Here is a 13,662-nt window from a genome sequence, read left to right on the forward strand (position 1 = left end):
CCTAAAGAAAGAGATTTTAGAGATTCTTTCTCTCTCTCTCTCTCTCTCAAAGTTAGTTACTGCTGCTTTTAAAGAGCATTTTTGCTGTGGTTAAACTTCCTAGCAAGTCACTTAAATATTTTGCTTATGTGTTTTTTTTTTTTTTCAAAGGATGAAAGTTGTGAGCCATGGCATATCATATATTTCCTGTGAGCAGAAACTTGGGCCAGCTAGTGTATTACGTTACCTAATGTAGTTGGAATTCAGAGTAAGGCAGTATAATAAATCCTTCTGTTTATCAGTTTTCAACCACAGATAGGCATGAAAAATAAGCAATTATAGATAGATACCTGTGATGAGGTTTCAGCAGTGGATTATGAAGATTGATTTTGGTGATAGGGAATGAATTTCAGTGCTGCAGCTTTTGTCAGTAATACTAAGTTAAAAGGAAGTAATTCGAACTGGAGGGAATATCAGAGAAAAAGCAGACTCCAGAATGAGCTGCCCTAAGAAGGATTTTTGATGATAAACGAATTGACTCTAATAGGGAATTAAGCAGCTAGAGTAGGAAAAACCTCTGGACTAGAGTTTATAATTTTAGTTTTAATTTTTTATATAATTTGAAGAGAGAGCTGTAGAGGGGGCTTAGTTTTGCTATTGCAAAGGGCAAGTAAGTGGTGTTTGCAAATATGTGGGAAAAGCATTCTGCTCGCAGAACCTGTTTTCATTAGTTTTTGTAGTGAAAAATAAGAGGAGGAAAAAATACTTTCTGATCAAATAAAAAAGATTATTTTACCCTTTTGAATATGAAGTATTATTTTCGATATAACTTTTCAATATACTAATTTTTAATATAAGATGTTCCAGTGTTATGTTACTGTCATGTTTATGTGCAGCAAGAGCCATTTTGAGTTTTATCTCTTGTTGTTCAATATCTGTGAGAAAGCAATTTAAATTTTTCTGTTGTCTGAAGCTAGGGAAGAAAATCTGTCAAATGCAAAATCTGCACGTGTGCCAACACTTTTAGTAGGATTTTTTTGAATGGGTGACATTATGTAAGATATCTGTGGTGTGCCTGGCTTGAAAGTCAAGTAGCTAGTGTTTAATATGGAGGAAATTCTTGTTGGTAGTGTGTTACAAAAGAGTTGGAAAATTCTTTTAGGGATAATTAAGCCTGTGTCAGATTCCTGACTTAGGATCTCAGTAGAGGGTTGACTTGCAATACTGAATATAGTTGCAGGTATCTCCACTTGTTGTTGGGGCCTGGTATTCAGAACAGATAATTTAAGTAGAACTTGTCTGTGTGTTTGTAGGACTTAACCCAAATCCACAGAGGATTACCAGTTTTAAGCTGTTTCTGCTAAGATTTGAGTGGAATTGTAACATATTATTTCTCCCATAATGTAGCAATATTACTGCACATGTACTACTTATATACTACTAATAAACTACTATTAATCACAATATACAAATGCAGAGACATAATAATGTACTACTACTATTAATCCACTGAAGTAGATGTGTAATTAATATATCTGCAAGATACGTATGGGGAGGGTGTTTTGATGGAAAGAGGCATTGAGACGCCAGAACTATTGAGAAAGGTATGTTTCTAAAATTTCCTTCCTTCCACTGTCTTGAAGCACAAATGATTTTCATAAATAGGGGAGAAAATTAATTTTATATACCGTATTAAAATTTAGTTAAAGTTCTGGTTTAAGTCCCATTCTGAAGGAAAACACAGCTATTCTGTAGGCAAGCAGCTATGTCAGTTACAAAATATAAGAGACTGCATTTTGTAATGTATATATCATGATAATTACAACAAATGAAAAACTTTTAAATATTTGCTGCGCTTGTTAGAATAAGGAGTTATGCTTTAAAAAATTGTGTTCACGAACATATACTTTGAAATTCTTAATCTGTTGTCCTGCTAGACATACACATATTACACATTATTGTCCATGTCAGTTTCTTCATCACACACGTTGTCCTTTGACAAGTCCTTGTCCGATCATGCTTCATTTGACATCCTGATGTTGTTTCTACAAGTTGTCAGGTCACATTTGTAGGTCTCAGTGCAGAGAAGTACAGTCCTGTTCGGTGTTTCTGTTACAGTTTTTGCTTTGATATATGGTATGCAGTCAAGGGAGAACTTACAGTCATTTTCTTCCAGATTGTCTTTATCTGAAAGTGATATCATGATGATTTATTTAGTATTTCTGCTTATAAATCAGATTGTCTATGGTTGATGGAAGAAGATAACATACCAATAAGATCTGTAAGGTCATATGCAGTGGAAATGTATACTGGTCAAGAGAGGCACTTATGCCTGTCTCTTCAATTATGTGCATTGCAGTTCCTGCTGACTATCCTAACAAAATTCTTAAGAGTATTCAGGTGTTTCAGAGGTAACCAATGTATTGCTGAAAGCTTTGATCTTGCCAAGATGTCAAATGACATTAAGGTCTTTTAACTATTAAAACACAAGTACCTGGAGGAGCATGCCCACATCCTTTTAGTTTTTGATTAACAAAGTTTGCAAAAGCATGTGAGCATTAATCTCAGTCCTGATGTAGTTTTCCACAGTTTCCTTACAAAAGGTATTTCTCAGTTATAATTATGTGCTAAGTGCCATAATTTCACTGCCATAAGTTCAGTGATCTGACAGTCAGTAAGTGACAAGACTGGAATTTGTATCCAGGTTTATTACAATTTGTTCAATAAAAATCAGTTATTCTTTGATTGTGACTCATTTTTTTGTTAGAGGAATACATACATGTTAAGAACTTTAGCAGAAGTTGAAACAGAATGAATTCACGGGTTGATTAGGATATTGATTTCCAGACTCCAGAGAGACAAAGGTCAGTAACCTTTATACTCCTGGGAGGGTTACCAAGGTGGTATTCAAATCCTCAACAGACGTTGCTATTATAGAGGCAGATTCTCAAAGGTTCTTAACTCAGCTTCTAATTTAGTGCTTGCTATTTTAAGCCTGCAGTATATCCAGGCAAACTAAGCTAATAGCGGGTATTTACCAACTTGTGACAGCTTCCAACAAGACCTGTTCTTTGGAGAAGAGACAGGCAATTTTGACACTAACTTCTCCCTTTATTCTTTTTTGGACAACCTTTTAATTAAAATCTTTGGAGCGTTCAAGCAGACACTGATACTTGGCACTTCTCACTTAGAACTTACCATGTTGTGTGGTGTATTTCAACCTCAGACTCAGATCAACATCTAACAAGTTCCCTCCTCTCCAGTTTCTTCAGGTGTTTAGACTGGCTGCCCTGGGACTTTTGGAACACACATTCTGACGTGAAACATCTCTGACTTTGAAACACATCTTGTTCTATTTTGTATGGTAGTGGGAAATAATATCCATGCTGCTGCTTTTTACATCATGATTTTGGGATTTTTTTTTTTTTTTTTTTTTTTTTAATATGCTCCTTCTGGCTTCTTTTGTGCTGTACAGAGAAGAAAGTATGCAGCTGCTTTCACAGAGTCTGTCTAAATGTTGAAGGGAATTATACCTGGCTGAATATGAGGACAGTGCAATAGCAGTGTGGGCTACAGTACTCTCACCTCAGTGTCAGTCTTTTTTTGTAATGGGCAATTTGAGTTTATCTTTGCAAACTTTGGCTTCACATGCAATGTTATAACGAACATTGGGCTAGAGAAGCCAAGTTGAGCATCCCTACACCAGGCCTCCCAATGCTTTCTGACTGCAGAAGTGCAACACATAACACACACAAGTCATCTCAGTTAGAGTCGAGAAGACTGATGTACTTGGTAACTGAGAATTTTTCCATGAAAAATGTAAAAATGCGTGTTGCATGTATCCATGTTCTACAGTGGTGCAAGGCATATTTAAGGTTCTTTTTCAGGAAACTGGTCACTTCTGTGATTTACTGTTTGATAAATTAGAAGTTTGGTTTTGCTGTAGCCACCATTTTTTCATATGTGCTATCTTAAGCTAATATTATATTCCCTGGAACATTAGATTCTGAGTACAGGACAATTACAAAGAAATTGATTTGGATTTAACAAGTTACTGTCAATATACTTTCTGTTGGTCCTAGAGAGAGAAAAAACAATTACAGTTCAAAAATTCAAATTCATTAATAGAGTTTCACAAGTTTAGCTAAGAAGAACTGTGATTATCTTGGGTGAATGCTGATTTTTCTATTAAGAGAATTTTCTGGATAAGAACAGAAAGTACACAGAGGTCACGGTGGATTAAGTCTCAGGAGTCTAAACTAAGAAATTTATATTTGACTTTATTAGTCACAGCACCAAGGAGTTTTCTTCACTACAGTCCACTTACTGGTTGTTTATAGATTGCAGATTATGATACGGTGTACTAAATTTGCCACTTGCCATGAGACAGAGGTTCCTAAACATGAAAAGCTGAAGCTTGCAAGAGGCTGATGTGAAAGATATATTAGTACTTCTGTGGGAATGAAGAGATAACATCAGTAAATGCATACATCAGACAAAAGTAATGTATTTTAGTTGGAACATGGATGTTTTTTGGAGAGGGATGTAATGCTGCAATTAAGGAAGTGGAGAGGGAGAGAGAGTACAGCTGTTCAGTTTAAGTGGCACACCTTCCTGGGAGAATATTCTTAGCAAGATAACACTGTTCATGAGATTAGACATTTTGGCGACACTTTATATTTAGTCTTTAAATACTAAGTTCTTTGTATTTTTAATTAGATTTAAATTAAAACTGATAATTTTAGATGGTCCTCTGTGTATGTTGTTTCAGTTCCTGTAAAGCTATTTTGAAAATAAATACGTGTGTGTAGATATTTCATGTATGTATAAATAATAAATACACACTGAAATCAAGTATTAACACCATCAACTTTAAAAATTCTGACTTTGCATCCATTATTAAACTTGTGGATAAATTGTGTTATAAATGTAGACAGCTGTTTCTGCCTGGACCACATTCCCTTTCACTTCCCCAGGCTTGTTAGCTGGGGCATAAGGCCATGTCAATTCAGTTGTACTGCTCTCAGAGTCTAACGGGCTGTGCATACACCACTTTTCTGGAGCCAGAGGCATTAAATAGGGACTGCAGGAACACTCAAGTTGGCTTCTGTAGCAAAACATTTTACAAGTTCAGTGCCAGTCCACTTGGAACCAAGGTGGCCAAAAGGGCTAAGTTATAATTATACTGTGCTCCCTGATGTTACTGATAAATATTACCAGTTACAAAAACAATACCTTTTCACAGTCTTGTGTTACCCAAGCTAAGTTGCTTCAAAATCTGAGGTAGCCGTGTGTGATTGAAGGAAGAATTTTTTTTTCAGTTGGAAGTATATATACATTTATTAAGGAGAAAATGTCTAAGTATTTCTTCATTTTTCTGTGGCCATTAGGAAAGGATTGGTACTTGGTGCGCTTGTCACTTACTGTGACAGACGTGAATGACAACGTACCTGAGTGGGCCATGGAGCCCTTCCCGTTCTTGGCTGTGGTTTCCCCTGAAGCTGCAGGAGGTACTGAAGTATACAAGCTGCATGCTGTGGATGCAGATGAAGGGATCCATGGAGCTGTAGAATATTTTCTCTTGGAAGGTAAATTTTAACTCTGTCATTCCCTGTGTATTAGGCTTCACTGTTGTGACTTTTTGGTCTTTTATCCTGTTTCATTAGTGAAAGATCTTCCCTTCCTCCTGCAAAAGGTTCATAAGCCTTCAGCTCTGTATGTGAGAAAAATCAACTTTTATTGAGGGTACGGACAGACTTGCCAGATTTGAAGGGTGTTCTCCCTGCAAAATTGGGTTCCTGCCCAGATCGTCCCCCAGGGGATGATGGGGACCGGAGCAGTTCAGTACTCCTCAGAGCTTTGGCAAGGCGGTGGTAATGGCAGCAGTAGTCAGCACCTCTCTGCTGGACTGCCTGTTTATGAGATGGGGCAGTATGTGGAGCACAGCTGGTTGCACAGAGAGGGTTAATGTTCCTTCTTCCTTGTGGGAGTCATGCTTCTGGTTCATTTCTAACAAATTTTTAAGGCTCTGGGTTGTGCCTTAGCTTTGCAAAGCTAGTACAGACTCATTAATAATTTTCTTTGTGGGGCTCTTAAAAGAAACTTCACTAATAGTTCAACACTGTTTAAGCAGGAGGGGAGTAGCAATACTGCTTCAAAGGTGAATTTGTTCCTCTTGGCCAGGACTCTAGCAGGGTGTTTTCTGGTAGGGAGTATTTAGGGTCAAACAACAGCAAAGTATTGGAGGATAAAGAAGAGTGATAATTGTCCAGAGAAGTAAAATGCAACTTAGAAACGTAATCATGAATGTAATTACTGATTTCTGGTTTCTAAGTTCTAAACAGACTTTTGGATTTTTGTGTGCATGCTGATTCTAAGCCAAAAGCAACTTGGGAATTGATACTGTATTCTCCTCTTAATTTTAATCCAATAAAAATGTTCTTGCTAACAACAGTTTGTGGATCTGTTCATTTTAGGTGGTGAAGACAGATTCGAAGTTGAGAAGGACACTGGCTGGATTAAAACGACAGGTTTGCCATTGGTGAGGGACAAGGAGTATTTACTGACTGTCCTAGCAGCAGATAAACTTGGAAGCAGAGGGTCTCCAGCCTCCATTTCTGTAATTGCTGGATTTCGACCACCACAGTTCACCAACATGTCATACTTTGTTTATGTTCCTGAAAGTATGCCACAAGGAAAATCGTAAGTAACAGTTAAAAACAATTCAGTGAGATTGTGTTCCTCGTTTAACTTCCGTTTGATCTCCCCAAAGCCTCAGTATTGTTTGTGAATCATAAATAGATGCTGTGAGTAGCAATTTAGATATCTTCATAGAAGTGATGAAGATACAGTTTGAGTGATGTATTTTTAAGTCACCCTTTTATACAGAAAAGCATCATTGAATCATTACAGTTTCTTGCTTTTTTAAATGATATGGAAAGTATTAGTAGATGTTGATTGTGTCTTAATTTTCAAACAAAATGCAGAATACAAACTCAGCTGTTACATCATGAAGAAAGATATCCTGGTGTGAAAGAATATATTAATTTTATGTGTCAAATTTGGAGAATTGCCTTCTCCATCAAGTGAACATCGGAAAAAACAAAAGACTGTCTTTGCTCTCTTCATCATGGTGGCAAGCTGAGAAGATGCCATGAAACTTGCCATTTTTCCATCCTTTGTCTAACAATGTGGATCTAAATATCTTAGAAAGCATTAGGAACATAGGTTCACCTGAATACTCAGTTCTGTCTTTCCCAAACTGTTTTGTTCTTATGGTAAACACTTTCTCTTCCAGTTGAATCGAGAATACTTTTGTCCAGTAAATGTCTTCCTTGTGTGGCCATTCAACTGTTATTCATATTACATTATCTGTGGTGTTGTATTTTACTGTTCAGTCTACAACATGCAGTTTTACAGTGCCTAAATAACCAAGATGTGTTAAGATTAAAAAAATAAGCAACTGTTAATAGTAGATAACAAGGTTTTTCTTTAAAACTGCAATAAACTTAAATAGCACAGGCATAAAAGAAATGCAAGAACTGCAAAATGCTACAATACCTAACAGGTACCTGCCATCTTGGGTTCAATAATGTTTAGGATTAAAAATAATGAAATTCTTTATAACTTTTTTGTCATTATTTAAAAATAGGTTTGCACACCTAAGATGGTAGTATATTAGTCAGTTTGTCAAATTACTTGGCATTATCCAAAAGGAATGAAGTATTTAATGCAGTTATTAGTATGACAGAAGGGGTTTGAATATACACAATGCACCCAGTGAAAGTGGTTTCCTGTTTTGTGTTGAGCAGAAATAGTCATAAAAAGTCGTGTAGAATCCTAAAGTTATAATATTTAAATTGGACCAATTACACAAGTACTTAGGAAAACAGAGTTGCTGTCATGCACTGGATTTTTGGGTTTAGGATTTCAAAATTGTAGGCTGATTTAAGACTGCTGCTGAGCGGAAGAGCGTTGCCAAATCTTTCTCTTCCTTTGGTCTGCCACTAATGCTAATATGCTAGCTGCATGGGCAAGCTGATCCGATGAAAGGCAAAGCCAAAAAAAGAAGAAAAAGTTTTCAGTTGGGTTGTTAAACGTGCTCACAGTATGGCCTTGTGATTTTTAGTGCTGACAGGAGAGGAGAAGTGGCATGAACATGCAGCCAGGGTAGAGAGTTAGAAGGAGGGCAAAGTAATTCCTGTTGGCAGCAATACGGTCCTGTGCTGGCTGAAACTGACTGTGAGACCATATGATAGGAAAATACAGAAAAAGACTAAGTGAGATAATGACCTACAGTAACCTTTTCCATTGTTTCAGTAGTGTGCCTGAGGGAAGTGAGAAGGCAGCAGCATGGAAATACAACAGGGGAAAAAGGTGTTTGGACAAACTGAGTTTTGACTTTTTGATTGTACTTGTCACTGGATCATACATGTTGGTGGGTTCTCCTGGGAGACAGAATTCTTCTTCCTAGGAAACGTGCATGATAAAGCAACAAACACTTGAGGAATTAGTATTCTGTTTTAAACCCTTTAAAAATATTTATTTTTTAATTTCTTCTTTTGCTTCATACTGCAAGCGTTTTTCCTACTTGAGGACTTTAAACACATTGGACTTCAGTGGAAAAAAGACAGTGCCAGACAAGAGCTAAAAACATATGTCCCGTATAACCTGTAACATGCACACTGTTAGTGACTGGCTTTTATCCTTGTGCGGTTATCTGTTGAAACTTTAGGATGTATGACTGCAGCAGCACCATGCTGTTATTAAAATGAATCTTTTGCATCTTGCTTTATCTTTTAGTTTCCTGCCTGAAAAATATCAATACCATAGAAGAAAGTTGGAGTAGGCAAATTCAGTTGCAGCAAAAATGAAATCCTCTGTTCCTGTGTTTTTAATCCTTACGGTATTCTGCTTCCAAGAATCCTATCTTTATCTGTTTAACCTCAAGATGGTAGAACTACTGTATAACAAAATGTTTGAATTTGGTGGTTAGGTACAGCTATCACTGACTTCACTGAGTGTTGCTCTGATCAGACCTACAGGATTGCACCATCATTTCTGATATGTACCATTTTTGTCATATTCTTCAGTATGTTGTATTACGTGCTTAAAAGTCCTCTTTTTTTTTTTTTCTTCTTTTTTTAAATGCAGCTTTCTTACAGTCACTGCTGTATCATATCAAAAGAAATCCCTGAGCTACAGTTTACTGACTAATCCTAGTGGTCTATTCAGTATTGATTGGGCAACAGGAGATATTAGTTTAACTCGGAGTGTGGATTATGAGAGTGACCAACACCAGTATCTTCTTTTGGTCAGAGCAGAGGAAAATGAGGAACACTTCAGTAGTGCAGCTGAGGTAGGTGTTCACTTCTGCAGTCTGTATGTATTTCCATTTTCTTTCAGCCTTTCCAGATTTCTGTACAGATTCACTAGGGAGTCCCATTTCCCCAGCTCATGCTGTCTTTTCTGCTGTCCATTTTAAAAGTCTTTCTGTCTATGGGTAGCTGTTGGGGGCTGGTTTAGGTACTCTGAGGGTTCAGTCTTGCAGATGCTGAAAAGGCTATTTCGGAGGGATCAATATGCCATTCCATCATAGGTTCTAGGCCTTGTCTGGGAAGATATGGAACTGGATGTGGCCAAGCCAGACATGGGGTTTTTGTCTTACTCTAAACGTTCATGAACTATGATGTATATTTGAGATTATTCCAATTTAAAACAAAGGCAGAACAGAAAATGATTTGTTTCGTATCAAGAACACGAAGTGAAGTTGTAAAGAGAGAAAGTAATAAAAATTCACAGATATTAAAATGTGATGGTTCATGGTGTTTTAGAAATCTGTTTGACAGCAAAAATATTTCTAAATATAGTTATTACAGTTGTTGGAATTCAAGGATTCACTGAGCTAGGAAATGCATGCAATATAACAGTTTGTTCCTGCTGGAGGAGATAAGATGTACACTATAGAGGGAACAGGAGGCAGAATTAAGAGGAACAAGTGTGAGGACACAGAGAGGCAGCAAGACAGTATGTCAATGTAACAAACAGTGGCTGTAACACAGCAGAGACTGATAATTTCTATTGACCCTTTTATGTACTACAAGATGAAGAGTGGTAGAATATGACTTGAAAGAGGATTATAAGATGATTTTACAAATACATTTAGCCTAAACATAGTTTAACTTGTACCTGCTTTACACTGATACAACCTCAGTACTCCCAGTTTATACGAACCTATGTAAGGGTAGATGGAGTATGCATCTACCTGTTGCACTGTAATGCAGAATACCTCAACCAACTTCAGACACTCTGAAGTGTAGCAGTATGAACTGCCACAAAGGCTAATTTAACACACTCCTTACTGTTTGGATTGTAAACAATGCAACTGTGGGCTCATATTTGACATAAGAATAAGAAAACATTTTTAAAGATGTTAGAAGCAGAATTATATTTCTTACTTGTTTTACCATAATCAGTTCCATTTATGTCTGATTTACTCTGCTGTAATTGAATTCAGAACTTGGTCTCGGAGATTTATACTGCTAAAATGTATTATACTTGGCAATAGAACTTTTAGTATTACAAATCACAGAAGTGTTGGAAGATAAGATAATGGAAAAAGGATGCTTAGAAAGCAGATGGTCCATTTTCCTTTAAATTAGTAATTGGGAATAATCAATGGAGGGGAAGGGTGAGTGGAAAATGTTGCTGCAAGGGACTGGGACTTGGCAATTCCTAGTATTTTGGAATCTAATATTTCAATGGTTCCCAGCAGGAAAAAAGCAATCTAAGAAAAATGGCTTATCCTATGTGCTACAGCTTCTGAAGACCTCAAGGATGTTTTTAGGAAGTTCTTCCATCTGATACTTCTAAAGCAATGAAGTCATTGCCTTGATTCACTTTGCTGTTTAACATTCCCCTCTTCTCCATTAAGGTTTTGGTTGTAATCACAGATGTGAATGATTGTGCCCCTGAATTTAATCAGTTGATTTACAGCAAAATTGGTGTTCCTGAAACAGTTACTATGACAACTGCGCTTCTACAAGGTTAGTACTTCTACAATGATTTGTTACATTCAGTATGAGTATTTTATTTTCCTCCCACTAATTAGAATTCAGTTCAGAAGGTAAAATTACCTGCCCCAACATATGGGTAGTTGCAACTCTCTGAAAGCAAACGGCACCTTGTAGAATTGGATCATAATTATTTACTACTGCCACAGCCCAAACAATTTTGGGGGACAGGAGACAAAGAAAATATATCTTTGTAGGATTTTGAAGTAACAGCACTTCAGTTGTGGTTGGTATTATAGCAACAAGCTTATAGTAGCAATCTTGCAACATTTGTTTTTTTGAAGGAAGAAAGCGATGTTGGATCAGAAATTATGGACACATCAGCTCACCATCTCTGCCTCTCTTTGAGTCCTATGTGGGCTTGCTTTAGGGAATACTGCTTTTTTGACTGGTTTTGTTTGGATACTTGGGAAAAAGATTTTACTTCTTCCCAATGTAACCAATTTAAGCTTTAAATTATGATGCTCTGTAAATGATGTAAATTTTGATTTTGTAAACTGCACAAACCTTACATTAAAATGTTTATAGAGAAATGAGTAAGTCCTAGCGATAAAACAAATTTATGTTAACTAAGCAGTTGTAGAAGGGCCTTATGTTAGTCTTTAACCCTTACATAAACTTTCTATAAATCTTGAGGGGAAAAAGGAAATCAAACTACAGGAAAATTGCTGTTTCCTAGTAAATAGGATTTTATAACCACCTACTGTTCTACTTAGTGACTTATCCTGTACTAATGGTAGTCTGTCAGTTACTATTTTGGTAACTGCACTCTTAGCATAGGTTTTTGTAGGTTATGGGTAGGATCCGACAAACACCTAACTTGCATCAGTTGAATAATATATGCAAATATTTCATCTTTAATCACACAGGGTGTGATCTGTCTGAGTGATCTTAGATCAGCAGTATAGATCAGGTGGACATGAGAATATATGTCTCTGTGTGGGAATATGTTCTTGGTAGTACAGGGCTCTTTAAACCCAGCAGACAAAGGCAAAATCTAGTGGCTGAATTCAATCAGGGACTTAACTTTTTTTTTTTTAAACAACTCATTTTCAATTAAGGGTTAGTTCAATAAAAAGCACAGGGGATAGCAGAGTTTTAGAAATTATTTCAAGCACTACATGCCAAGGTAAATGCTGTTACAGTTTTATACTACACACTAGTTCTCTTGTTAAAGTACTTAACATTTCAATTCACAGACTTTGATCTACACAGTGTCTTTCTCTTCTCTTTTAATAGTGACAGCCACTGACTGCGATTCAAAAGAGAAAGCTGAATTACTGTATTACACTTTGAGTCAAGACTTCAGTATTACTTCTCATGGTACTATTTTTCCAGCAACACGGTTGGACTATGAGCGACCTAACCATCTTTATGAGTTCATAATTTTGGCTGTAGATAAAGGGGAAGAGCCAAAAACTGGGACAGCAACTGTTAGGATCTATGTTTCAAATGTGAATGATGAAGCACCTGAGTTTTCCCAGGCAATGTAAATACATATTCTTAAAACTCTGTTATTTTTGTCTTTTACTATTGCTTTTTATATTTTGGTCAAAAGGCTTATCATTACAGGATGGTAACTGGCTTTGGTTCAGTCAAATCTGAGAGTTGCAGTGACAAATGCGGGATGGTCTTTTGACTCTGAGACTGTCTTACTATCAGTAAAAAAAACCAAACCAGAAACAAATTTAAGTTTGGTTTTAAATTGTAACGTTTAGACATACTTTCAATGTGTAGTAAGACCTGTGTATTTAGCTACATAGAGATAGTATATAGACAGCCTCTTTTGACAGATCTTGCACTTAGTTTTTTTCCAATATGTACTGAAAGAGGTGTTGCAGTAATTTCAGATTATACATTTCAATAGGACCCCTCCACCACCAAAGGAAATCAAACAGAAAAAGCAGGCAACTCAGTGTTGTCCTCAGCCCTCATCCAGAGTACATGGTGGAATTTTGCCTTTTAATCAGGCAATTTAAGCTTAGACAGAGTCAACAGTTGGCATCCTTGGTTTACAATTGTTAGAGAAAAATGCTTAGATGATAGAATCCTAAATGACCACTAAATTATAAAAACCACAAGATAAATGTCAATAAGCGGTATTCACTTAATTTCACTTAGTCCCATGCCCTACAAACTGTACTTCTTTTTTTTTTTTTTCTTCTAAAGCATCAGTAAGCATTTTTCTTCCATAGTTGGGGCTCAGAAGTGCCTGAAGCAATGTGAAAGGTACTATAAACTTGCATTCATATTAGAGGCTTAGTAATGGAATTCTCAGTCAGCTTCTGCATCAGCCTTCTACTCTTAAAAGTAGAAGTTACTCAGAACAAAATCCAGGCAGAAATTTCAGTGATGCTAAGCTTGTGGTTTAGCTGAACAGATCATCAAAGCTTTCTGACAGTCCTTACTTTATGTAAAGGTAACCTCTGGCTTCAAAATCTTCTGCCTTACTTTCTTTCCTAAACCTTGCTTAGGAGGTATGGCCTGGAAAAGTTGATCTTTTGGAAATTCTTATTGGACCTCTATGCATTTTCAAATACTAAACCAAATTAAGTTTCTCGCTCTTCAGATGATGCCTATTTTTCATTATTTATTTGTTTTAATATTCAGG

General features: G+C 36.5%; 1 protein-coding gene across 1 annotated transcript in view; it reads left to right on the forward strand.

The window, feature by feature from the left end:
* Positions 1-13,662, forward strand: part of LOC104322921 (neural-cadherin) — a 72,986-nt gene that overhangs the window by 11,181 nt on the left and 48,143 nt on the right. The window contains exons 2-6 of the mRNA XM_069793518.1: positions 5,370-5,567; positions 6,456-6,681; positions 9,133-9,337; positions 10,913-11,024; positions 12,291-12,540. Coding sequence (XP_069649619.1) covers positions 5,370-5,567; positions 6,456-6,681; positions 9,133-9,337; positions 10,913-11,024; positions 12,291-12,540 — 991 coding nt within the window. The remainder of the gene's footprint in view (positions 1-5,369; positions 5,568-6,455; positions 6,682-9,132; positions 9,338-10,912; positions 11,025-12,290; positions 12,541-13,662) is intronic.

The sequence above is a fragment of the Haliaeetus albicilla genome, chromosome 10, assembly GCF_947461875.1.
Source record: "Haliaeetus albicilla chromosome 10, bHalAlb1.1, whole genome shotgun sequence".
Classification (NCBI taxonomy): Eukaryota; Metazoa; Chordata; class Aves; order Accipitriformes; family Accipitridae; genus Haliaeetus; species Haliaeetus albicilla.